Source organism: Myxine glutinosa, chromosome 9 (genome assembly GCF_964187855.1).
Source record: "Myxine glutinosa chromosome 9, kmMyxGlut1.1, whole genome shotgun sequence".
Taxonomy (NCBI): Eukaryota; Metazoa; Chordata; class Myxini; order Myxiniformes; family Myxinidae; genus Myxine; species Myxine glutinosa.
Genome location: NC_136269.1, coordinates 40,845,093 through 40,873,002, shown reverse-complemented (window position 1 = coordinate 40,873,002; position 27,910 = coordinate 40,845,093). Strand labels below are relative to the sequence as shown.

The 27,910-nt window shown below is 45.2% G+C and overlaps 1 protein-coding gene across 2 annotated transcripts in view; it reads left to right on the top strand.

The window, feature by feature from the left end:
* The window catches only part of SMARCAD1 (SNF2 related chromatin remodeling ATPase with DExD box 1), a 107,600-nt gene extending 79,966 nt beyond the window's left edge, over positions 1 to 27,634 (top strand). For both annotated transcript variants that reach the window (XM_068129235.2, XM_078784300.1), the window contains 5 exons: positions 3,822 to 4,010; positions 18,585 to 18,703; positions 21,842 to 22,024; positions 24,740 to 24,840; positions 26,630 to 27,634. In XM_068129235.2, the coding sequence (XP_067985336.2) occupies positions 3,822 to 4,010; positions 18,585 to 18,703; positions 21,842 to 22,024; positions 24,740 to 24,840; positions 26,630 to 26,682 (645 nt within the window). In that variant the 3' untranslated portion in view covers positions 26,683 to 27,634. The remainder of the gene's footprint in view (positions 1 to 3,821; positions 4,011 to 18,584; positions 18,704 to 21,841; positions 22,025 to 24,739; positions 24,841 to 26,629) is intronic.
* Positions 27,635 to 27,910: the final 276 nt, after the last annotated feature.

Sequence of the window (27,910 nt, the reverse complement as noted above, 5' to 3'; positions counted from 1 at the left end):
GAAATTACAATGTGCCATTCTCCAAGGTCATCCAATCGAAAGTCGAATTTTGTGGTGGCACACGCATGAGGTGTGAAAACGTTCCTTATACTTTTATAAAGGTTTAATTTTCATTTTAAAAAAAGAGAGATGGAGAAAAGAGGAGGATGCGATGTGTGGAACGGAATAAACCAAGCGACACAGTAGATACACATAGGGAGAGTGGGGATATACAACTTGGATACGAGGAGAGAAATAAATAATCCTATTCCCCATTTGTGCCACAGAAACCAAATCCTTACGAGTTACAAAGGGGCAGGCGAGGGCTTCTATGGGCAGGGTCTGATTAAGGTCCCACGACGACGAGTCTGCGCAACTCTGCCCACGAAGGTGAGGAGCGATGAAGGAGATGAAATATGGAGCAGATTCGAGCTCACAAGCACGATGGTCCCCAATTGTCAGTGCTGGTGCGTCCGTTCTCCTGTGCAGCGCCGATCCCCTTCCTTTTCATGTAATTCCGCACTAGTCCGACCTTTCAGGACTTTGGTACTGCTTCTCCAAGCTGCACGTCTTGTCATTGGCACTTTGCTCTTGCCATCCTGCCTTGCACCCATGAAAGTATTTTTCCTCTTCAGGTGTTCTGCAGCGCATCTCACCGCCATGGCCTATGCACAGGTGCTGACAGTTTGGTAATGGTTCATATGCAGCCTGTGGCTGCTTGGTTGCATCTTTTTCTGGGAGCGTGGCTGTTCCGCTGATGCAATGCCCCCATCACCAGTCAGCTGGTACTCATTTTGCTGACCTTGGAGGGATGACAGGCTGAGTCAACCCACCTGGTGTTAATTCAACAGAATGGCAGGGGCTCAAACTCAGGACCCTAAGATCTCAAGCCAGCCACCCTAACCGTTCAGCCAACACCAGGCTTGCCGACACTTTAATTGTCCAAAGTGCTTTCTTCATGCTGTTATTTGACAAACCCTCCATGTGGCCTCCCCTTTCAAACAGGAGGTGTAACGCTACACAACCTTACCCTGACTATACTGTCTATAAATTACATATGCTGCCTCATCAGCATCATATTTAACAAGATGACTTACTCTGGCATTTTCCTTTTTTTACAAGAGGACAGAATAGCCGAGAGGGATAGCCACACTGGCCTCTGAGCTATCTTTTCTGGCTTCGAATATCAGCCCATCTATACACTCGGCTAACCCCCGCTCCAGCAGGGAAAATGGCCTTAAAATGCCTGTTGTTGTTTGTTGTTGTATACACCGTTTCACATGTTTCATGTCATCCAGGTGTTTCACATGCAGGGTGATTCATCCATGTGTGTTATATCCATCAAATGGATGTTAAACTGAGTGTATTTTCTGCTGACATTAGTTGGTAGACAATTCATATCTCTTGGTGTCCTTCATAAAGAGTAGGCGAGCTATTACCGGCACCGTGGCTTAACTCTAAATTATTACTGTTAACTGCTTGGTGAAACATAAGACGGGGCCACCCAGTTCATGAAAGTTTATCGGACACCGCTGCTTTCCTTTCAATCTCCAGGCACTGCATGATGTCACTGCCAGGCACAGAAAGGGAGTACGCAGTTTTCACTCCGTTTGTTTTCGTGTTTGTTTTGGTTGTTTGTTTGTTTGTTTGTTTGTCCGGGCGATATCTCAGCCATCCTTTGAGCTAGTTAGCTGAAATTTGGGCACAATAGTGAGCACGTGCTATGGCAAAACGTTATTTTTTTTGTTTTTTGATTAATCAATTTATTGATTCATTACTTCATTATTATCGATTTATTAATTACTTTATTTTCTTTCTCTTCTGGACAATATCTCGGGCATCTTTTGAGCAAGGAAGCTATTTGGACATGACGTTGACCATAATTTGGCTGTAAAGGGTATTTGAGATAATGATCAATCAATTAATTATTGATTGATTAATCAGGTAATTTAATTTTTCCGATTAATTAAAAAACTTTTTTTTTTAAGTTACAGATTCGGTTGAAACACTGGTGGTTTAGGTATGCCATTGGCCAATTGATCAATAAATTAATTATTTTACGATTATTTTATATTAATTTTAACTACGCAATTAATCAATTGTATACTGAAACGCAAAAGAAACTTACCACCTTTGAAACCTTTAAATATCAACAATAACACTGCGTGTAGTAAATGTGTGAACTTATTTGTGGACAATAGTGTCCTCACTGTCAGACAAAACGGTCACGGATGGTCACTTGAACCTTCAATGGTCACTTCATAGCACAGCTGTTGAACAGCCGTTTTGACTGTCAGTGATTAGCCAAGGGGTACGGGATGATTTTAATGAGCTGCACGTGATGTCTTGATATTGGTTTTAAAAAGGCCAGTGCAAAATGGGAATTTCAATCAACATGCCACGATTGTCAAGGGATCAACGGCAGCGTGCCCTGGGCATGCTGCAATGCGGACTGAGCTACCGTACAAACCAACAATTGCTAATTGAAACATTGGCATTTTATTGATGACATGTCAAGTTTTTGACCAAGATACACCATCTCATCAGTTTGTTCTACAGTACAGAACAGCACAGGGTGCAATGTCAGTCCCCTTTCAATAGCGTGTGCGGCAGGTAGCTCAGTCCGCCTTGCAGCATGCCCAGGGCACGCTGCCGTTGATCCCTTGACAATCGTGGCATGTTGATTGAAATTCCCATTTTGCACTGGCCTTTTTAAAGCCAATATCAAGACATCACGTGCAGCTCATTAAAATCATCCCGTACCCCTTGGCTAATCACTGACAGTCAAAACGGCTGTTCAACAGCTGTGCTATGAAGTGACCATTGAAGGTTCAAGTGACCATCCGTGACCGTTTTGTCTGACAGTGAGGACACTATTGTCCACAAATAAGTTCACACATTTACTACACGCAGCGTTATTGTTGATATTTAAAGGTTTCAAAGGTGGTAAGTTTCTTTTGCGTTTCAGTATACATCACTCCCTCCCAATTCTGTCTCCATGTGCTGCACGGCAGCATCGCCAGGCGCCGAAGGCGCCCTGGCAATTTCACGCGCTGGATGATATGTTAGTTATTTATTTGGCATAGGGTGGTGTACTTTGAATGTATCTCCACTTGTTTATTTATTTATTTTTCTCCAAGATGAAGGCTCATGGAAGAGTGAGGAGACAGAGTGAGGAAAAGTAATGGACTTGCAGTGGGGGGAGACAGGAAACATTGGATACAATCAACAATGCAATGAATGAGTAGGAAAGGAGAGGCGCTTGGATGAAAAGCTGAAAGTAAGAGGGTTGGTTTAGGAATGGATAATGGGGTACATATGGGTGGTTCGTGTGCAGCCACCCTGCTGCTGGTTGCATCATTTTTCTGTGGGTGCGTCTGCCGCTGATGCAATGCCTCTCTATAACCAGTTATCTGGTACTCATTTTGCCGATCTCGGAAGGATGACAGGCTGAGTCAACGCCACCTGGCGTTAATTCAATGCGATTCACACTCAGGACCTTAGGATCCCTAGCCCGCTGCCTTAACCATTAGGCCAACACCAGGTTATGGGTCCATATGATTTCATTGAAAATAGCATTGCAATGCATTTTAAATCGATATGGGTTGTCATCCATCAAAGTAGTCTGTCCTACTGTTGAACGTTAAAGTAAAGGAATTGTCCTTGTTTATTTAATTTGCGTGTTTTGTGACCAAAGGCTCATGGAGGAGCTTGATGTACTATTGCATCTGATTGCAGTCAATTGCCTATCCTCTCAACCCGAATATAAACCTCATGTATCCCTACCAAATCTTTAAATTTTTCAACTTTCCTACCTCTTCTTCACTCCCTCCTCCACTTAGGAACCAGACTATGAAGACAACTCACAGGTGGAGGTAGAAGAGATTCTTTCGGTCATGAGTGATTTTGAAATCCACACGTTGTGCATGGACCGCCCTGCTCTTGTCAAACTGTCTCTACCTACATCCCAACTCTTCGATTCAGGCAAACTCCAGTACCTATACTCTTGCCTACCTGTCCTACATGGCAAGGTACTTTGTGTCCTGAACCTACCCTTGTTCTGAAGATACTGTGCGATCTTAAATGTTCATAAATTAGTGTATGTTTATGCAACAGCTCACTTTAATGTACTGTCAAATTACTATGGTTCAATGTCCTGCCTGGAAAGTGCCAGGATCCTATAACCTCGGCATCTGCTAGACTTTAAAACTTTCAGCTGAGGTGCACTGTCCTGTTAATTTGCGATGCACGGTACTACTCACGACTGTATTTTCAAGCAAATAACCCACGGCCTATGTGTTGAATTAGTTCCAAATATCCCAACTGCGGGTTACAAGGCATGTCACCATATGGCAAGTGACATCACCACAGGGGCAACCAATTTAAATTTTATGAATGAGTTATAAAAAGAGGCTTTTTATTAAGTGCCATTGTAATATATTTAACGACAGTACTTTCACATATTTTGCCTACATACATTATACCAGCAAAAGTACCCGATGCTTTGCGGATTTAATCAAAAGACAGAGGCATTGCTGTTTCCCAACCCCGCCTCCCACCGCCTGTTCACCCCACCACCCTTCATCCCCAACACCCTCTCCCACCATCCCTCACCCCAACCCCTCCTCTCATCCCACCTCCTCTCTCACCCCCCTCACCAAGGCTGCTCGTCCCTTGCTACTAGAAATGTTTACCTCACACGATATCCCCGGCTCCCTCCCACTTTCCCAACAACAACCGACAACCTTTCATCTCCCCCCCTTCCCATGCCTCCCCCCCAAAGCCCTCTCCCTCCCACAGATCTGTCGATGTCTCCATGTCTCTCGGTCCCTGCTCTCAAATGTTGTGTTTGTGTCCTTCCCCCTCTCTCCCCATCTTGTCTACCACTCCCGATGTTATTTGTTTTATGTGTCGGTTTGTCTGTTTGTCTTTCTGTGTGATTAATGTTCACTCTTTCACGAGCCTCGATCTTGTATACAAAAAAAAAAGAAAAAAAAAAGCGTTGCCCAGTTAAAAAGATGTTGTAATACTCTCTGCCACCACCACCAGATGACACTACACGGTACACATTTACATCGAGATTTTATTCGGATTCGGACCAGTTGACGCTACGCTACCTCCCCCCCTTTCCCCCTCCACACACACACACACACAAAGTTGTATTTGTAACTTAAAATATGTGCTTGTGCACAAGGAAGAAAGGCAGACAGATGGAAAGCTACCGAGACACAATGGTGTTTGTATTTGGCAAAAGATGGCAAAAAAGGTTAAGAGGGATATGCACAGTCAGTTGCTAAAATATCCCTAACTGCATCTATACGAAGAGTTTAAAGAAATTTACTATAATTAAATCAAGATTGTGCCAACCATCTTGGTGAAAGTGAAATACACTTTCATTGGGGTTTGCTGCCCAACAACAACCGACAACCTCTCTATACTCACTACATGCTCTTCGGAGGTCTCGCGAGATCTGGAGACGACGTCACGGATTTTCGAAGCTCCACACGATCTCCACGTTTTCAAAGTTAAGTCTGTTCACAATTGTATTTTATCGAAACTGTATTTTATCTGTCGGCGTGTGAACTTATAGTGTGTCCCTTGGAAGTTTCTCGGTGTTTATCTTTCATAAATTATTCGTTTCTGTTGGCCGTGCTTGTGAGGCCTTGCAGCCTCAGGCTTCCCCTGTCGAAGTTTGTTTCTTCCTTCACTGGTTTTGCTAGGTTTTTGATTTTCCCTTCTCCCCCAATCTTCACCGAACATCTACTCTTTGTCTAACGTTGTAACCCCCACCCTCCAAAACAAACAATAAAAAAAAACAACTTTTATTTCCTTTTCTCCTCGTGTGCTTTTGTCCCATCGTGTGCTTTTGCCTCTGCCCATGTGCGCTGTATCGCCCCGCCCCCATTATCCCCTTGCCTTGCACCTTTTGCCCTGTTCAAGTGACTCGTGGTCGTCCCTCCAGGCTCCCTCTCCCCATTGGTATTTTTGTGAATATAAGATTGTTCTTCACGGTTCTGTTCAAATATGTTTAAACTTTCCCCTGGAATGTTTTATTCAGTCGTATATTACAACACGCTGTTTTTCTTCCTATTTAAAAGGCTCCAATTTCCTCTTCAACTCATTCCATTTCAAAAAAATATTCAATCTCTTAAAATTCTTTCTCACTACATGCTCTAAATTCTCATTCATTCCACCCCTCCTCCATCGTTCTCAAACGGATCGCTAACTTGAAAATCACAACAACCCAATTTGTTATAAATGTTCATCTTTCATTCGTCATCCACTTTCTAAACTCCCCCCTTGCCCCTCCCCTCAAAATCTCCCCCCTTGCCCCTCCCCTCATAAACTCCCCCCTTGCCCCTCCCCTCCAAATCTCCCCCCTTGCCCCTCCCCTCCAAATCTCCCCCCTTGCCCCTCCCCTCCTAAACTCCTCCCTTGCCCCTCCCCTCCTAAACTCCCCCCTTGCCCTTCCCCTCCTAAACTCCCCCCTTGCCCCTCCCATTCAAAACTCCCCCCCAACCCCTCCCCTTCAAATCTCCCCCCCAAACATCCCTCCCAAATTCTCCCTCCTCTCACCTCCTTCTCAAAGCTGCCTCCTCCCCACTTCATCTCCCTTCTATCTCATACCTCCACCTCCCCCAACCTTCTACTTTCCTCTGCCCCCCCCCCCCCCTCAAACAACCCCTCACTGTGCCTCATCCCATCACCATCAAACCTTTCGTCCTCATCCTTCCCTTTCTTGTAACTCTTCTGTAATCTCTGACACACTATCAACTACTCTTCCTACCTCCCCCTCTCACCCTTCATCTGACCCTACCCCTCCCCTCCCCTGTCCTGCACCCGATGCTCCCCCTCTCTCCTCATTAACGGTATGGACCTCAAACGTCCGGGGCCTTCGCTCAAACTTGATTGATCTCTCCATTCAGGTTGCTTCCGACAATCCAGACTTGATCTGCTGAACAGAAACTTTCCTCCTTAAAGATGTCTCTGATTCCTTAATATCTCTTCCTGGGTACTCCCTCTTCCGGTACGATAGACCTGAGCCTCGTCCTGGTGGTGGGGTGGCTATCTTTATCAAAAACTCTCTTCCTCACTCTCCCTGCACTGCCCTCTCTCCACCCCAACCCCAGGAGTACCTCTGGCTACGGCTTCCTCTCCGCTCCCACCTTTTGTTCATATGTGTTCTGTACCGTCCACCAAACAGTGATGACTCCATTTACATTTCGCTGTCGGACAACATGGAACAACTTCTATCAACTCATCCAAACTCTCTCTTCCTCATATGTGGCGACTTCAACTGTCATCATGCCAGCTGGCTGGGTGTGGGTTCATCTCTCACCAGCCATGGCACCTCAGCAAAGGACTTCTGCGACTCATTGGGACTGACACAATCTGTCAATTTCCCGACCTGGATCTCAGTCAATGGAGTATCTCCTCTTCTGGACTTGGTTATGACTAACTTCCCTGCAAATGTCTGCTGCTCTTCTTCTGCTCCAATCGGTTCTTCTGATCATGTGCTTGTTAAAGTGGACATCTCTCCGGCCATTCTCAGAGAGCCTCCTCAGCACCGACGAGTCTGGCATTTCACTCAGGCCGACTGGCACGGGCTGCAAGCAGCCATCAATCACCTGGACTGGTCTCCCATCTCTACTGCCTCTGACATCAATTCTTCCTGGGAATTCTTCCAAAGCAAACTGCTCTCTCTCATGCACAGATTTATCCCATCTCGTCTTCAGTTGTCTTACCCTTACTCCCGTCCATGGTACACTGAATCTTGTGGTGAGGCAGTTGCCCTAAAACAACTTGCCTTTGCCTCTTGGAAGGCAAATCCAACTGAAGGCAATCTCAGTTCCTTCCACCAAGCTCGAAACAAGTGTGTGTCTACCCTCAGGAGTGCCAGGAAGCACTATCTCTCCACACTCAAGATTGAACTCTCAAACCTGTCTCCTTCCTCCAAATCCTGGTGGCGTCTGGTCAAATCCGTTTCTGGTGTTTGTTCCCCCTCCATCCCCTCCCTCACCTCAAATGGCTACACAGTTGACACCGCACGTGACAAAGCCGAATGCCTCAACTCTGTGTTTGCCTCAAAATCTTGTGTCCAAAACCCATCTCTCTCTGTTCCCACCTTTCCCAGTCGAACCCAACTGCTCCTGGACTCTGTGTCATTCTCTCCTGACAAGGTGGAGAAGTTTTTATCAAACCTCGACTCTGATTCTGCAACTGTACCAGACGGCATCAGCCCACGGGTCCTAAAATCCTGCTCTGCCGCTCTATCTCACCCTCTCTCTATTCTTTTCACCCTCTCTTTTGCTCAAGGTCATCTGCCAGCATCTTTGAAATCAGCAAACATTACCGCTTTACACAAAAAAGGTGCAAAAACAGATCCTTGCAACTACAGACCAATCAGCCTGCTTCCAGTTATCCGCAAAGTCATGGAATCCATCATTGCTTCGGATATCAAATCCTTCCTCTTCTCCAATGGCTTGATCTCCGATCATCAATTTGGATAAGAACTGGTCATTCTACTCTGGACATGTTGCTTCTGCTGTCTCAACAATGGATGGAGGTCCTCAATGCCAAACAGGAAATCAGAGCTGTCTTACTTGACATATCACGTGCCTTCGATACGGTCTGGCACCCAGCTCTGCTCACCAAACTCTCCTCCTATGGTATCCATGGAAATCTCCACTCATGGCTTGCGGACTTCCTCTCTGGTCGTAGGCAACGTGTGGCCCTGAATGGATTTCTCTCATCTCCCCTTCCTGTTCTGGCTGGAGTTCCCCAGGGTAGTGTTCTGGGCCCTGTGCTATTTCTGGTCTTCATCAATGATCTCTCCGACTCTCTGGAAAATCCTCTCTATCTCTTTGCTGATGACTCCACTATTTGCCACTCCATTCCTCATCCCTCAGATCGGCAGTCTGCAGCCTCCTCACTCTCTGCAGACCTGGACAAAATCACAGACTGGTCAAACAAGTGGAACATGTCTTTCAATCCTGACAAATCTCACACTCTTACTATGTCTCTCCGAAAGGACCGACTGGAAAACCCTCCCATCTACTTTCTCAACAATCCTCTCCAAGAAGTTCTGTCGCTCAAGCTTTTGGGTCTCACTATCTGCCTTGATCTTTCTTGGGAAAACCACATTTCCAAGCTGGCCTCCAAAGCCAGTCGCCGACTGGGCATCCTCCGTCGTGCGAAGTCCTTGCTTGGCACACCTGAGCTCCTCACCACATACAAGGCTTTCATCCGCAGCTCAATGGAATACTGTTCCCCCCTCTGGGCTGGTGCTCCTGCCTCACCTAGCTCGGCTTCACGCTGTTGAGGCCAAAGCTTTCAGAATGATTGGAATCTCCTGTGATGAAGCTAACTCTGAGGGCCTTTCACTCACTCACCGCAGGCAGGTTGGTGGTCTTTCTGTCTTCTACCGACTCCTCTCCGGCCTTGCTCCCCCAGCTCTCTCTGTGCTCTGTCCCCTAAATATTCCTTCAGGTCACACAAGATCTGCCTGCAACCCTCTTATGGTTAAACTGCCAAAATCTAGGCTCTCTGCTCACCTTCACTCCTTCATTCCCCTTTTCTCCCGCCTCTGGAACAAACTCCCCCACGCCCTTCAATCCCACTCCTCCCTCCAGGTCTTTAAAACAGCTGTTCACCACCATCTCTTATCTTCCCCCATCCAAAACCTTGATCTTTTCTACCCCCGCTAATTCACCACAGAGCCCTTGCAGTGTTCATATGTTTTATACCTCTCCCACCTCCCCCAAAGCCCCCCCCCCCTCCCACATTTCTCCTGATGTCACTGCTCTCAAATGTTGTGTTTGTGTCCTTCCCCCCCCCTCCTCATCTTGTCTGCTGCTCCCCTTGTTTTTTGTGTTTTGTGTGTCGGTTTGACTCTTTGTGTGATTAATGTTAGCTCTTTCACAAGCCTCGCTCGATCTTGTATACAAAAAAAATATAATACTACAGCCCTTAAAATTGAATGTAGCTGAAGCTTACCACCTGCTTGCTAGAAAACTCACAAATCAAGAACGCACTACTAACATGACTTTCGGCAGGAGACCTACTTATGAAAACCCCGCTATAAAAAGCCTCCATCAAAAAAGAAAACACGTCATATGTATTTGCTAAACTCCGTGTAATACTATCCAAATACTTGGAACATGATCTCAAAGGAACATAAAAGTCATGGAAAAAGTTTCCCATCATAAAAGCATTTGTCGATCAATAATATCTAAAATTCCCACTTTTGGCGCTGAACCCCTCCTACAATGTCCATCACCTCTCGGTCTCCTAATTGGATTAGCCAAATACTCATTACCACAAAGATTACCATGAGAAACTGACCCGTACCTTGTACACTACCATTAAGATCCGATAAATCACAAATAGTCCTAATCCAAAAATCCTCTTTGTGTCCGAGATCAACACTACAATCTTCTTCATTATCAAAATTATTAACATTAACTGAGTCTATAATTTGGATTGAACAATGACTAAAATCATGCCCTACTTCATTAAAATGATTATATCAATACGTCTCAACACCAGAAGACACACTATTCTTATTCAAACGTTGATGCAAGCATTGTGAAGTTTACCTACCGTACATATTGCACGCCACAATCTCCACAGGTGAGAAGATAAATAACTTGTCTTGATTTGCATCCCAACGAACCTTCACAATCAACAACAAAAGTCTTCCCTGTAACATGACTGACAAAAGATTCGGTGGTTCTAAAAACCGTACAACACAAACATCTAGACGAATTACACTTTCAAAAAAAACAGCTTTACATGTACTTGATAAAACATACTGATACATTTTTGCACTGAAAGATTTTTCATTTTTCTAAAGCCAGTCATTAACATCACTTTTTCTGGCATTTAGCCTCTTTTTAATTGAAATCCACTCGACATGTGAAGGGCTACAAAGAAAAAGAAGAGGGAAAATGGGAAGAACGTTCACCTCATCCTGAAACAAGGAAACCTCTTCACCAGACCACTGTGCAGGATGGGGTAACTAGGCCAGGTGGAAAAATACATTTTCCTACCCACATTCAGTGTTTTTTAAGCTGTTGGCTCCCGATGGAAGCTCATCCACTCTTTGTCAGGTGTTGTTTTTAGTCCTGGCAGGGACAAGTGGGGGTCACCCTCCACACTAGCAAAGTCAGAAAGGGGTGACTGTTTAGTCACTGGCAACCCGACCATGCGTCAGGTCGGACTGGGTTACATGTTATAGTGAAATTATACCAAAGTTGAACCCCCCAGGATAGTTACTCGCTTCAGCCACTGAAGGGCGTCTATAAAACCTGGGACGTCCGCGACGCGGAGCCACACCTGTGACATTTACTTTACATGTAGTCTTGAATGGTACGTATATGCTAGACTCGCACATATATGCTAGACTGGCTTGCTTTGTCTATTATTATCGGTCCGCTCAGTATGATACCAAGATCCTGATATCTATTGCATGATTGTATTTTACAGGATGATGTCAAAGATCTAATTGAGATTAAACCTACCTATGGGACAAGTTGTGGATCTGGTTGATTTTCACAACACTTAATCTCAATTAGATCTACGGAAATGGCGGGACACAAGATGATCAACGTACCGATACTCGGCTCCGACCCACAAGCTGAGGAGTCGGGCTCGGTGTTCGCTCACTGGCTCAAAACGCTGGAGAACCAGTTCGGTGCCCAGGATGCTGTACCCACCGCTGAAACGAAGCTGTCTGTGCTGCAGACCAAAGTCGACCACAACGTTTACAGGAGCATCGTTCGATGTACGACGTACGATACCGCCGTGGCGGAACTAAAGCGCCTTTACATTAAGAAGCGGAGCGTGGTGTACAACCGGCATCTGCTCGCCACGCGACGTCAACAGCCAACCGAGTCGATCGACCGCTTCGCTCAGGAGCTTCGGCACCTCCTCGCGGACAGTACTCAAGAGGTATGGACGCACGAGCAAGTCCAGGACGATCTTGTCCGAGACGCTTTCATCTCCAGAATCAGCTCTACAGATCTGAGACTCAGGCTCCTGGCGACAGCTGACTTAACGTTCGCGGAGGCTCTACGGGTGGCCAACGTTTACACTGAGGCCCGGAAACAATCCACCGCTTATGACCACTCTCGGATCGTTGCGGGGACTACTCAACTCGCGCGACTGGAGAGGGCTACCGCCGAGGATGCGGGTGCGGACTCGACTACGGCCGAGCCCCTGGCCGCTCCCGAGGTGGACCCGGATTCCGGCCTAGCAGCAGCTACAGCAGCCAGGCCTAGGCCTGACCGGAACGCGACGTGTTACTTTTGTGGCAATCGGCAGCATCCCAGGTCAGCATGTCCGGCTCGGGAAGCCATATGCCATTTGTGTTCTACAAAAGGACACTTTGCTAAAGTCTGCAAGAAGGCCGCGCGGGGCACTCGAGCATGTGCGACCTTGAACGGGCTAATTGCCGAGCCAGCGGACCGAGCACGGAGCGGGGCGCCTCACCCGGCCTTGATGAGCTGTCCTCCTCCTCCCGGGCCCCTGGCTGCACGCATGTCCTTGGTGAAATACATTGGGCTGCCACAACAAATGTCGCGAACGCGACCGGCCACGGACCGATCGACCTTGACTGGCGTTCGAACGCCTTCCTCAAACAAACAAAAAGTTCCGGCTTTGAAAGCTCCTCCTGATGTGCTTGCGCATGCGCCATCTGACGGCAGTGAAAGTACAATTGACTGCGATCTTTCGCACGTGACACGAGCGCCCTCTGACGGCAGCTCGTACGAATTACACGCTCTTGATCGAGCACATGTTGACTGCGATCTTTCGCACGTGACACGAGCGCCATCTGACGGCGGCTCGTACGAATTACACGCTCTTGGATCGGCACGTCCAACTATGCGTTTGGCACAGGGGCCCTCCGGAGGCTCCTTCGACGACCGGAAAACTGCAGCCGGTGTGGGATCCACGCGTGAGGCGCGATCTTCTCGCTCGGACGGCGCAATACCTGCCGGATCTTCCGGCCTTGATCAGGCCATTATCCCTCTCTTGGTCGAAGGCATTTTTGCACGGGCCCTAATCGACACAGGATCTATGGATAGTTTCATCGATCAACGGCTGGTGCGTCAACATGGTTGGCCGGTCATCGGGACTACATGACGGATCTTCATGGCCTCCCAGGGACTTCGGCTCAGCACGAAGGGGGAATGTCGATTAAAACTTGTGATAAAGGGACGCATGTTTTCCGATGTACATCTCATGGTCTTGCCTACCTTATGTGCTGACATCCTGTTAGGACACGATTTCCTTAAGCGACATGGACATTTGGAAATTGAATTTGGTGGGACGGACACGCTTGCTGTGTGTGCACTCGCGAAAATGGAAATTGAGCCTCTTTCGCTGTTCCCCAACCTGACCACTGACTGCGCTCCTGTAGCTGTAAAATCGCGGCGCTACTCACGAGCGGACGTGCAATTCATTGCGGAAGAAACGGCCCAACTCTTAAAGGACGGTGTTATCGAACCTAGCCGGTCGCCGTGGCGGGCCCAGGTCTTAGTGGTGCGAAGTGAGGCCCATCGCCGGCGCATGGTAATCGACTACTCACAGACGGTTAATCGCTTTACACAGCTGGATGCCTACCCCTTACCGGGGATGGACGCGCTAGTACGACTGGTGGCCCAGTACTCCGTTTACAGCACTCTCGATCTGCGTCGTGCGTATCATCAGATCCCCATCTCTAGGGCTGATCGCATCTACACCGCCTTTGAATCGGGTCAAAGGTTATACCAGTTCACCCGATTACCTTTTGGGGTAACGAACGGGGTCGCCTGTTTTCAGAGGGCTATGGACGACCTCGTTACTAAGGAGAACTTGACAGATGTCTTCGTCTATCTGGACAATCTTACGGTTTGTGGGTATGACCAGGAGCATCACGATGCTAATCTGAGGCACTTCCTCGAGGTCGCGCATAGGTATCGCCTAACCATGAATGAGGCTAAGTGTCGTTACTCTCAACGCACGATAGATCTTCTGGGGTACACCGTGACCCATGGCTCTGTCTCTCCGGATAAGGAGCGTCTGCGACCTTTGCTCGATATGGCCCCGCCCAGCGATCGAGCTTCGCTGAAGCGTGCTCTCGGCTGTTCGCCCACTATTCGAAGTGGGTGCAAAATTTCTCCGTGACGCTCCGCCCCCTCGTGGCCTGCGACACGTTACCCATGAGCCCGGCCGCCTTGGCGGCCTTCGGGGGCCTTAAGGCCGACATCGCTGGCGCCGCTGTGGCGACAATCGACGAGAGCGAATCTTTCGTCGTAGAAAGTGATGCCTCGGATCATGCGATAGCGGCGACTCTCTCCCAAGGGGGGGCGCCCGGTGGCTTTCTTTTCGCGGACTCTCACCTCCGCCCTAGCGGAGGCATTCGTCTGTCGAAAAGGAAGCATACGTGATCGTCGAGTCGATTCGGCGGTGGCGACCGTACTTACTCGGGCGATGCTTCCAAATCATCACGGACCAACAAAGCGTTGCGTTCATGTACGACACCTTGCATGCTCAACGTATTAAGAATGAGAAAATCACTCGCTGGCGTATCGAACTCGCCGACTTCTGCTACACCATCAAATACCGCCCGGGGAAGGATAACCTGGTCGCCGACGCCTTATCGAGGCCGGCTACGTGCGCGGGGATCGTAACTTTGGAGGGGCTGCGCACTCTGCACGACACTATGTGTCATCCAGGGGTGACGCGTTTCGCTCATTTTGTGCGTAGTAGTAATCTGCCGTACTCGGTTGAGGACATCCGCCGGATCTGCCGTGACTGCGCTACATGTGCGGAACTCAAACCACGTTTTCCAACCCTCCCATGGGGTCGCTGGTTAGGGCTACTGGACCGTGGGAGAGATTGGCAATGGATTTCAAAGGACCGCTGCCGGTGTCGAGCAACTCTCGTTGATCTGCTCACTATCGTTGATGAGTACTCGCGATTCCCCTTTGCTTATACGTGCGGGGATATGACGGCTGCCACGGTCATACGGTGCCTGCAGAATTTGTTTTCTATGTTTGGGTATCTGGCCTACGTGCATACCGATCGGGGTGCGGTGTTCCTGTCGCAGGAGGTGAGAGGTTATTTGCTCCAAAATAATGTTGCTTCGAGTTACACCACACCGTACAGACCCCAGGCGAATGGGCAGATCGAACGCTTCAATGGGATTATATGGAGGGCCATCACTCTAAGCCTCAGGACCCTCGGCCGGGGTCTCGATAAATGGGCTTGGTCGCTACCTGCGGCTCTGAACTCGATCTGGGCTCTCCTATGTACGGCCACCAACCAGACTCCTCACGAGCGACTGTTCCACCACCCTTGAAGCTCGGGTAGTATCCGATCTTTACCCAGCTGGCTCGCTGAGCCGGGGCCGGCTTATCTCAAACGAGCGGTGCGCACGAGCAAGTACGGCCCCTTTGTGGATAAGGTGCAGGTACTCCAGGCTAATCCCGAGCATGCTCGTGTGCTGACGGCAGATGGACGCGAGTCCACTGTCTCCGTACGCCATCTCGCCCCTTGTGGGGTCATCGACCCTTATAGGGATATCGACGAACCGATCTACGAGTCTATGGACTCTACCGAAGCTTCCTCTATGGAACCTTTGCAGTCACCCCTCTCGTCACCTACACCCCTGCCTGAAGGCTCTGAGGTTCCCCCTCTGACACCTGCCTCCAGCGGCTACTCCGACGGGGACTCCGGGCTTGGGGACGCCGCACCCGGTAGTTTCCGGACGCGGGCTGGCAGGGTAGTTCGCCGCCCCGACCGCTACGGGTGGACCGACTGACATGGAATGACGTACCCTAATCAATTAATGCTGATGCACGCTTACGATCTGCCTAGCGGCAGTATAGTTCTAACGGCGGGGAGAATGTAGTGAAATTATACCAAAGTTGAACCCAGGATAGTTACTCGCTTCAGCCACTGAAGGGCGTCTATAAAACCTGGGACGTCCGCGACGCAGAGCCACACCTGTGCCATTTACTTTACATGTAGTCTTGAATGGTACGTATATGCTAGACTCGCACATATATGCTAGACTGGCTTGCTTTGTCTATTATTATCGGTCTGCTCAGTATGATACCAAGATCCTGATATATATTGCATGATTGTATTTTACAGGATGATGTCAAAGATCTAATTGAGATTAAACCTACCTATGGGACAAGTTGTGGATCTGGTTGATTTTCACAACACATGTTACCAGTGGCATTCCCAAAAGACTGACCCGACTCCCAAAACCTACACTGGTTGCCTTCAACCAAACAATGAAAATCTGGGTTAAGCAATTGGTTCATGGCTGTCCCTCCCTCCATCCGTCTGTCTGTCTGTCTCTTATCAGTTTATCATCGTCAATTTATGATAAAGGAGCAACTTATTTAAACCTCTAAACTTGAATTTTTAAAACGTATATGCTTGAACACTGTAGAACACAAATTTAGTATGGCGGATAGGTGCAGGAATTGTGCCTTTGATGATACAAGCATGGCATTTGGCGCACCGTCAGAGTATGCCCTAAGAAAGATATTTGGCTATAGGGCCATCGCAGATTTGTCCTTTTTTGAAAAATGGCCGCCATTGTTGTCACAGGACAAATCTGGCCAAATATCTTCCTTAGGGCATACTCTAACTGTGTGCCAACTCTCGTGCTTGTGTCATCAAAGGCACAATTCTCACAAATATTTCACCTATCTGCCGGACTAATTGCCGCCTTATTACGTCCAATAACCGAGCTGTATATAGATATATAGCATGAGAGGGCATGGCACGTACGAGGGCTGAAGCATGTACGAATAGCAGGCTGAAGAAGATTTGCCAATATGGCTATGCAAGTACGAGGCCAATCGCCGCCGTTTCTGGTCCGGATTATTTTTAAACGATCTTTAGTATTATTATTTTATTGAAATTGAAGTATATACTGGAACACTTATTGAGGTCCCATGTCGAATATTGTGTGCTGTTCTGGCCACCACATCTCAGGAAAGACTTAGCTTCTACAGAGCGGGTTCAGGGGAGGGTGGCTAGATTGGTTCTGAGCCTAACTTGATTCAGCTATGAGGAGCGGCTGAAGGCAACAGGGCTTAATCTATCTATAATTCCAGTAATCTCTGTGTGTGTGTGTCTGTGTGTGTGTTTGTTTGTTTGTCTGTGACCGCTGTTTCTCGACAACCACGGGTCCGATATACTTGAAACTTGCCAGGTATATTGCTGGGGACCCGAGGATGTGCCTTTTCAAGGTTTGAAATTAATCGGACAAGTAGTTACCGAGCTATGGCGATTTCTTTACCAAACACCGCAAGCCGTTCGCTTTGGACCAAACCATTGCATGTAAATAGAGGGGGGGGTTCTGTGGTCGTTGCGAATGGACCAAACCATTCATGTAAATAGAGGGGGGGGGGAGGTTCTGTGGTCGTTACTGCCACGTGGTTTCAAAGTTTTTTTTTGTTGTTGTTTGCACGCATGTTTTTTTGCACCCACGTACGGGCACGCCCTAGGATGTTTACACACACACACCCCTACACAAATTTTTTTTTTTTTTTTTTTTTGGCAAGGAACGGGCACCCACGTACGGGCACGTCCTAGCTTATATATAGTACGGGCATGCCCTAGTACTTTATAAAGGAAGCAGTTACCTGTTTGATGTTTAAGATAATGAAGGGTAGAGACAAAACAAGTGCAGAATAATTATTCAGCACAATAGATGGTGATAGGATCCAGAGCCGTAGTCTGAGAGTAAATAACAGAGTTAAGACGCTAATAAGGCAGGTGTCTATCACTCAGAGAGTAGCTAATGCATGGAATTGTCTCCCTGTAAAGGTAGTAGCCGCAGAAGCAGGAGATAAGTTTAAATTAGAATTAGATAGGTACTTGGAACCATTTGAGATAGAAGGGTATCGGGATATCGGCAGGACTTTTAGATAGAGGTAGCTCGATTATGGATGGATGATTGTGTGCATCTGTGTGGAGTCCCGTGTCTGTGGGAGTCTCGTCAAGGGGTGGTGTGGTTGATGTATGGTTCTCACCCAAGAACCGCCTTTGTCCACCCCTCCGCCACCTTTGGAAGAAAAAAAAAAAAACTTTTTATTTAAATAATTAAAATAAATATATTTCACTATTTTTATTTTGGTATCCTTGGGATATCCCGGGGCATGCCACATATTCTCGTCCTCATTCCTCCCCTCATTCCTCCAATGGAATTTTGTCGTTTTAGTGGATAAAATTTGTCTGGTGCCGATGTTGTGCTGGCCTAATGAGCCACATAATGGGCCGAGTGGCCTTCTCCTGCATTTAGTTTCCTTGTTTTTCCTTCTGTAACACCACGTGGTGTATCGTGTTCTCTGGACCCTCTAGTTTAGTACAGAGTTTGTTGTTAGGACAAAATGGCTGTCAATGACTGGTTGGGTTGTTCATGAATAAGCAGTGCCTTATCTTTTGTGCCTTATCCTTATCTGTTGTTCTACATTTCTACCTGAAGATTATTTTTGTGCACCTCTGCCTGACGTACTCGATTTCAAACCCTGTGTGTTTCGTCCAGTTGTCTGGTAAGTTGATGGCGAGTTATTGTTACATCTTGCTCTGTGCAGGGAGACCGGGTGGCACTTTTCTCTCAGTTTACTTCAATGCTGAATCTTCTTGCCTGTTTGCTGTCTCATCTGCGTCTTCGCTTCTTACGTCTCGATGGCAGCACTCCCGTTGCTGAAAGGTAATGATAACACAATAGTCTGCCCACGTGAACTGTTTTGTATCTACTGTTACTGTCTTGTACATGAGAAAAAATTCCACCATCTCTTAAAATAAAGGAATAATGGAAGATGGATGTCATTCTGGTACCTTTATCAAATGCCCTGCTTCGAGTTAGTTCAATTAGCAGTTACTGTCTCCAATGTGTAGCATTATTGAGATGTGGATATGACACAGGGATGAGATAGGTCAAATAGCCGGGAATAAAGTGCATACTTTGCAATGTACCTGGAATTGGGATAACTGCTCAATACCTCTAAAACCTGAGTGGCGATTTTGAGCGTGGACGTCTTCCGTATGTCTTTTGGCCTTTATTATACCAACCACTTTGCTTGTGGAGTTGGATTTGCATAATTGTTACTTGCAAAATCGAAGATTTGCAAGTATATTGGTTTGTCTTGTGCATTATTCTGTCTGTCTGTTTGTCAATCGCCTACAGGTCACAATTTTAAATCGATATTCATGAAACTTCACCAGATGGTACAATTAGTCATAAGGAAGAATCCTATTGATTTTGAGGTCAAAGCTCATCTTGAGGTCAAATTTATAAAATTGCCATTTTTCATCTGACTTGAAAATCGAACGGCATTTGTATATTGAGTCACTAAATTGGGAAACCTACTATTTTTGAGGTCAAAACGTCAATGGGTCAACTCGAGGTCAAACATCCAAAATCATCAATTTTCATCTGATTTACCTGAGCTTTGATTAAGATCGTCAATTTTAATCTTGATGAAATGGGCAATTTGATGTATCCATGGCAACCTTTTTTTGGGGCTGGGGTGGATTTTGCAAGTATCGTGCTCAGCATGACGTCGTGTTACTTGCGAAAATCGAAGATTTTTCAAGTATATTGGCTGGTCTTGTGCGTTATGCTGTCCGTTTGTCTGTCCGTTTGTCTGTCTGTCTGTCTGTCAGTCTGTCTGTCTGTCTGTTTGTCTGTATGTCAGTTGCCTACAGGTCACAATTTTCAACCAATCTTCACGAAACCTCACCAAATGGTAGAGTTTGTCATAATCAAGAAGCCTATTTTTTGGGGGTCAAAAGGTCACAAACTTTGTCAAATTTCTAAAATCCTCAATTTTCATCCAATTATCTTGAAATTTGAAGAGGATTTGCATATCTGGTCACTAAATTCAACCACCAAGTATTTTTGAGGTCAACATCGGCCAAAAGGTCAACATAGGCCAGATTTCTAAAATCCTCAATTTTCATCTGATTGACTTGAAATTTAAATACCAGGTCACTGAATTCAACCACCAAGTATTTTTGAGGTCATCATTGGCCAACAGATTATTTTAGGGATTTCGCAAGTATCGTGCTATGCACGACATATTTCTTTGTTGGTGGGATGATAAAAATAGATGCTTTTTTGATTTCCAACCTTCACAATCTTTCTGCAAGACTCAAAACTTTAATGACAGTTTTACTATTCACTTTTAAAGTTTTTAAAGGTAAACTTCCATAAACGTTTTACTAATGACAGAATGACAGGATGTTTGGAGATGGTAGCGTACCTTTTCATGAATATGCAGTCTATTAGACAGTGGAACAATAAGCACTGTATGTGAGGCATTCAAGAAGTCTTTCATACGAGAAATTTACAATATTCATAGAAGCAACAGAATATGTACGTATAACAAGTTGCAGGTATACGAACATATCAAACACAATTTTCTATATTTTTACCGAATATTTCTAATTGTATATTGAAAAATAGTGCCACGTTGGTGTGTTTTGGATGTCTGAGTATCTTTATGTAGTCGTTTTTGAATGCCTATCTTCTGCATGTGTGTGCATGCATGCACTCCTTCTCTTTGCCTTATCTGCTCCTATTTTTGTCTGTGCACATTATACATGCATCTGTGTGACAAAACTGGATTTGATGGAGTTTCACAAAACCTTCTTGTTCAAATCAAGAAATCGAGATTAACTGAGTGAACGAGAACAGCACTCGATGGAGTATGCACCTCTGCCAGGCTGAACAGTGAACAGTTTACGTTTTGTGTATCATTGATGGGCTGGATCTGTATGTGGACCTGAACCAAAATCTAATCAATTCATCCTTCTCACACACCCAACCTGTCCACCAAGTTTCGTCATAATCTGTCCATAACTTTTGAGATCCTGCTCACAGATAGAGATGAAAACATAACCTCTGTCCACCTTCGGTGGTGAAGGTAAACTTCCATAAACGAGTTGCAGACAAGTCTGTCAATACAACAACAACAACAACAACGGGCATTTTAAGGCCATTTTCCCTACTAGAGCGGGAGCTAGCCTTGCGGTCCCCATGACGATGTTCTACATTTTGCCCTATTTTCTGCATCTCTCCTTGTTAACCCCCTTGCCCGCATTTCTTCTTCCACCATCTTTAGCCAAGTCTTTCTCGGTCTTCCCCGTCCTCTACTTCCTTCTACATTCATTTCCAGCGCTCTTCTCAACCAGTCACTTTCATCCTTCCTCAACACATGACCAAACCATCTCAACCTGTTCCTCTTCACAGCATCAATCACAGGCTCTATTCCCATCATCTTTCGCAATTCATCATTTGTCTTCCTCTCTCTGAACGATACTCGGCACATCCATCGAACCATTCGCATTTCCACCCTTTCCAACCTTCGTTGCTGCTCTACGTTCATTACCCATGTCTCGCTCCCATAAATCATAAGTCAATGATTCTGTCATAAGTTGATCTGTCATAAGATTCAATCATAAGTCTGTCAATAAATGGAAAAATTGTTATTTTACTAATGACCATTACTAATGACCGCTCTAGCAGGGAAAATGGCCTTAAAAATGCCTGTTGTTGTTGTTGACCCATTTCACGGGGCAGGAATAAATCTGGATTTGAAAGCTCATCGTTGATACTCTGACCACATTTTATAACTTGAATAATCTTCGTATTCATTTTGAATAACCCAGGCAGTCAGTTTGTGCAACTTTGCCAGTGGAGATTATGCAATAATAACAAAGGAGTTGCCAGCCACAAAATAATCCACAATGAGTAATGACTGGTTTCACTCAAAAGGTGTCCTATTGACACTGTTGTTTGCATGGTCCCCCACTGGTTTTTTTAATTACCTGTTTTGTGTTTCAGGCAAGAACTATTGGATCAATTCATGGAAGACACTGATATATTTGCCTTCCTGCTGTCAACCCGTGCTGGAGGCCTCGGACTGAATCTCACTGCAGCAAGCACTGTGATCATCCATGACCCGGACCCCAATCCCCACAACGATGAACAGGCTGCTGCCAGGGTCCACAGGCTGGGCCAGACTCGGTTAGAAGCAACAAATGCATCTGCATTCTTTTGGTTTCTGCATGGCAGAATTAATAGCTAGTCGGAACTAGTGACCAACTCAGCTCAAGGTTTTATTTATTTATTTTTAATTCCAGTTTAGCATTCTTTCTTTCTTTTTTTGATGTGATTTTTGGATCCACAGTGCTTGAAGCCTTAAATTTCAAGTTAAGAATTTCACCGACTTATAGGAGTAATTTGTAGGTTACATACTGTATTGAAAAAGCTTCCAGACCTCACTTCAGGATACGAGGCTTTATTGAAATCGATCTTTGGCATCCTCCACAACAGACAATCATTTAATCAGTCCTACAAAGCATTATAAAGCGAAGTCAAGCATTCTAAGACATTAGTCATCAATCCCAGTCTCTCCTTAACAAGAAGAACCAGCACACATCTCAGCATAACTCATTCAGCAGACAAGATACTGAATCTCTCGCACACGAGCGAGCATAAATAGGCATCCAAGATGCTCCACGCCTACAAAGGCTCTTTTTCTTCTTCATTTTCACCACACACGACAAAATTACTGTATTGCAATTTAATATTTGCACATACCTCATGCTTCTGAAGTGTTCCATTTACAAAGTATTGAAAACAACTTGCCATGTTCTGATGGCAGGAAGCTGAAGACCACTGCACCAGATGAGAAACTTTATTACCCTTGCCAGAGGAGAGGGTATTGCATTTGAGTCCGTTTGTTACTTGCAAAATCGAAGATTTTTCAAGTATATTGGTCGGTTCCGTTTGTGGTTCTGTCTGTTTGTCACCGGCCTACAGGTCACAATTCTAAACCGATCGTCACGAAACTTCACCAAGTTGTATAAGTCCTCCCTATTGAGAAGCCTATTGATTTTGAGGTCAAAGGTCAAAGATCATCTGGGGGTCAAATTTCTAAAATCGCCATTTTAAATCCGATTGACTTGAAAATTGAATAGCATTTGTATATCAAGTCACTAAATTGGGAAACCTACTATTTTTGAGGTCAAAACGTCAATGGGTCAACTCGAGGTCAAACATCCAAAATCATCAATTTTCATCTAAAAAGCCGTCAATTCTCAACCGATTGACTTGAAAATTGAACAGCATTTGCATATCGAGTCACTAAATTGGGAAACATACTATTTTTGAGGTCAAAGGGTCAAAGGTCAACTCGAGGTCAAACTTCCAAAATCATCACTTTTCATCTGAAAAACCGTCGATTTTCATCCGATTAACTTGAAAATTGAACAGCATTTGCACATTGAGTCACTAAATAGGGAAACCAACTATTTTTGAGGTCAAACTTCAACTCAAGGTCAACCTTCCAAAATCATAATTTTTCATCTGAAAATTCGTCACTTTTCTTCCTATTGACCCGAGATTTGATCAAGATTGTCAATTTCAATCTGGACAATTTTCTGTATCAATGGGGAAAAAAATTATTGGGGGGGGGGGGGGCGGATTTTGCAAGTATTGTGCTCTGCATGACGTCTTCTTGTTTGTTTGTTTGTCCGCACAGAATAAATATGATTTTCTCTGCAACCGTTGGTCCGATTGACAGGAAATTTTCACCATAGGTGCTACTCCACATGTAGAAAATTTTAATGATAATTATGACGTCAAAGGGTCGGTCACGTGTATGGGCGCCATCTTGGAAAAACTGAAAAAAAATTGCACCTCTATATCTCCGAAAGCGCTGCTTCGAACAAATTGAGACATGGCTCATTGTAAAGAACTCTCCATGGGGAATAAAATATGTTAATGATGATGTCATAGGTGCCTCCATTATGATGTCATAATTCGACAAGTACAAAGCTTCGTCCGATCAAGATGAAATTTCTTGAGCATCATCTTGGGTTAAATTGGTGGACAAAAAAAAATGATGTCATCCGTGATGTGGTTCGGCCGCCATATTTGTTTTAACACAAAAGCCATAAAAACCACTGAAAACACGTCCTGGCGAGGGTCTGCAATCTGATTGCTCTTTCTCGTTTTTTAGTTTTTTACATTGTTGAGGCTCGTAGAGGAGCCAGACCATAGAATGGATCAGGCCAGAACAGAACAAAGCGAGGGGGGTTGGTGGAAAACAACAGCAGGTTTGAGGGACAAATAAGAGGGCATCTTAGAAGATGAGGGATGTCAGGAAAACTAATGATTAGGGGAGGACACAGGGTTGACAAGATGGATACAATAGCAAACTCTCAAGAAGGAAAAACAGCAAAGTTGGAAAGAGCTTGTCTTGGGGAAAGTTAATGGGGGTAGAAAAGATCATGGTTATGAATGGCGAATGATCTGAGATGGTGGTGAAATGTGTCTTGAAACCCTGGAGGGAAGGATGAGATTGAAGAGAAAATGGGAGTTTATTCCACAAGTGGGAGAAAAGAGGAACGAATGAGTGGAGGTAAGCAATAATTCTGGATTTAGGTCGTTTCACCAGAAGGGGGTTGATGGTGGACCGTGGGCGCTCTGCTGAAACTCTGGGGTTGGAGGGGGGGGGGGGGGTGGGGGGAAACAAAGCACGGAAAGAGCAAAGGGTGCAAGACCAGAAAGGCCGCAGTAGAAGACTGGGCCCACAGTGTTAAGTTGAGCAATGTGTGAGACGGGGCTAGGGAGGAGGAGTACTCAATCAAGCTGCGGATGAATTTTGTGCATGGAGCGCTGATGATTTTACGATGCACACAAATGGCACTCACATAATTTCTCTTCCCTCCATAGGCCGGTCAGGGTGCTGCGGCTCATCACCACTGAGACGGTGGAGGACGACATAGAGACACTTGGGAGACAGAAGCTTAATCTCCAGCAAGAGCTTGACAATGGTAATAATGATGTCTTGGACATTTTCTCGTTCATTTTGGCCTTTTCATCCTCTGCAGTAACGCTGCTCCCTCATTGGTTTCGTACAATTAGCCTTTCGATTGACATTTCTGAGGTAATTTGTTGCTTTTTTTAACGGATTTTCGAGTAGATTTGAAAGTGAAGTTAATGAAACGTGATCTTTTTGTGTCCTTTTTTTTCATGATATTCTCCTACTATGTGTACATTTGCTTACATCATAATGCCAGAATCATTAGGACAAGATACGCAGCCATTTCAGCACATCGGCCTCCACGTAAATATCACTATAATTTGACTCCACCTGGAGGGAGTCCAAAGCTGTGAAAATAGCACGATGACGCATGTCGACTAATATGAAGAAGGATGGTTAAGAACTTCACATCCAAATTGTTTTTTGATCGAATGGGAATCATTTTGTAACAACTGTTGTTGAATACTTTTATTGAATTCCACTTGTGAATAAATGCTGGTTTGCCACATTTCCAATACTGATGCCCAGTTCTGTTCCAACATGATGCCCAAAATCAATGTAAACACAGCCATTCCACTTCGTTACACACAAGGATATTCGTCATCCATGACCAATTTGCATCCTCATCCATGACCAAACATCGTCCATCATCCTCATCCATCGTCATCCATGACCAAACACCACACTTGTAAAACTTTTTGCGCCAATCAAACACCACACTTTTGCATGAGACGCATATCACCACACTACAATTACCTGTAAATTTCATCTGGTTTGGCATCTTTGTCCACCAGCAACCTCACTACAGTATGATATCCCCCAACAAACAACAACATACTTTGCAACCATCTTGGAAATATCCATAATGCTTTCCACAGCTGTGTTGTCATGCCACACAGGAGTTAACGTATGTTACTACCACGTCACAAATGTTTATGATTTATCGTTTTTACAATTATTGATGACAAAATGTTTGCTTGACCTTCAGATGCTGACATGTTTCGGTTGTTTTCTTCATTGTGCTTTGAAATAATCCAAGAGGCACTCGGAAAAGATCTCTGAATAAGGTTATTCACAATAGTCAAAGAAACGTCAATGATCGATTTAAAAAACTACTTACTAATTACCTCCACTACCTTAAGTGGACGGAAGTTGTTTTCACTACTCTGTCTGTCTGTCTGTTTATTTGTCTGCTTGGTTTTGTGAGCAGGAAAGCTCAAAAAGTTGTGGACGAATTTGGACGACATTTGGTGGACAGGTTGGGTGTGTGACGTGGCCGAATTTATCAGATATTGTTGAAGATTCGAATCCGGATCAGAGAATTTTTTAAATTACTAAAGTGATCCTTCACCATTGAGTGCTAGGGCTAAAAACGATATATAGCTTGATATTTTTTAAAAGGTTGTGGACGAGTTATGAGAAAACATGGTGGATCAGTTGGGTAGGTGACAACAACAAGGCGATTGGATTTTGGTTCAGGTCCTGACACAGATCCGGCCTATCAGTGGGTTTCAAAATGTAAGCTATTCGGCCTGGCGTAGGTATGAACTCCACCGAGTTCCGTTCTAGTTATATAATTATGAAACAGCCCAGCACAGAGTGCCAGCTACTGCTTTTTTGTCCGTTGGGGTTTGTAGAGATTGTGCAGCAAAGCGAATTCCTAAAGGTGTTCACAACTTCCAGGGGTGTGCGACTTCCTTCGTAGGACTTCAGGAGTAAATAAGCTACTTCGTCTTTTACTTTGTCTTTCGCACTCATCCATGCTTGTGCATTTCTGTTTATTTTTTCCCTCTCCCCAGATGACGTTTCCTTAGAAGTCATATCCATGCTGAAACGAAAGCTGCAATCTTGACGACGTCGAACCACCTGATCCACTGCATCTTCCTCGAAGATGAAAATCTTTGGGCTGTCATTTCCAAAAATGAATGAAGGCCAGCCTTAACTTTGTATATTGTTACTGTATCCTTTCTCCATTTTTTTTTTTTCCTGTTCCAATATAAGTATATTTTCCTTATGAACTGATCAAGACCATTATTGGAATTTTGATGCCTACCCAACTCCCCCCTTGATGTCAAATATGTCCCCCTCCTTGCACTTCCTTTATACCTTTATGCTTCCCTTTTTCCAAAAGTTTTCTGAATTTACACCCCAAATCTCATCCCTCGACCCCCGCTTCGACGGACGGTCAAGCAACCGTCCGTGCCTTCCATTATATGATATTTTTATGGCACCAAACCAGATTTGTAATTGCAAAGCTAATTCATTGGAGATTGGCCCACTGTTTTGTAGATTATGCTAACTCGGCTTGAAACATGCGGTGTAAATGGACACCTCGGCCCAGCGATTTGAGCCTTGCCTTTGGGCAAAGGTGCAAATGCAATGAAATAATTTCTTCTCTGACCGTTGAGCCTGTTTTGTTACATTTGTGATGTCTTTAAATATGAACTCGAGCAAATCTTTAGTTTGCTTATGGATTCGGGTTCCACACTACGGTCAAACGCGATTCCTTGTCAAGAAATGTTGGTCTTTTTTCGTCTTTCTGGCCCTTAAATCTCGTGAAATATCTTTCGTCGAGTGAAATATTTCTGGAAGTGGTTGGTGATGTGCCTGGTGTAAATTATTTCCGCCTTTGCTCAATCTTGCCCAGGAATGTTTAAAAAGGACCGATGTAAGCGAATTGGTCAGTTGAATCCCATAATTTCTTTCTGAACAAAGTTACCAATATTGTGAATTGACGGTTTGACTGGTTTATGCACTTCTTCCGACCCCTCCCTATTGTGAATAAACTTTTTCATTTTCCCATTGGGAAAGGATGCTTGCATTTCCATAACATAAGCCTGGCATAATGTTGATTACCTTCTGCAAGCTGCTGCTGCTTTTTCATCAGATGGTAGATATTTCTTGATTACTGACCATCGGTTTGGTTTCTGTACTGGTCACAACTTTCAATATACTCTAGCTCTGACACCTGAAATCTCAGACGTTATGATCATTTCCCTGCACATTTCTGTTGGTTTACAGTCTGGCTTCCTGCACTGCTTACCGAGGTCGCTGCAACGTACTCGGCTTTAGAACTTCCT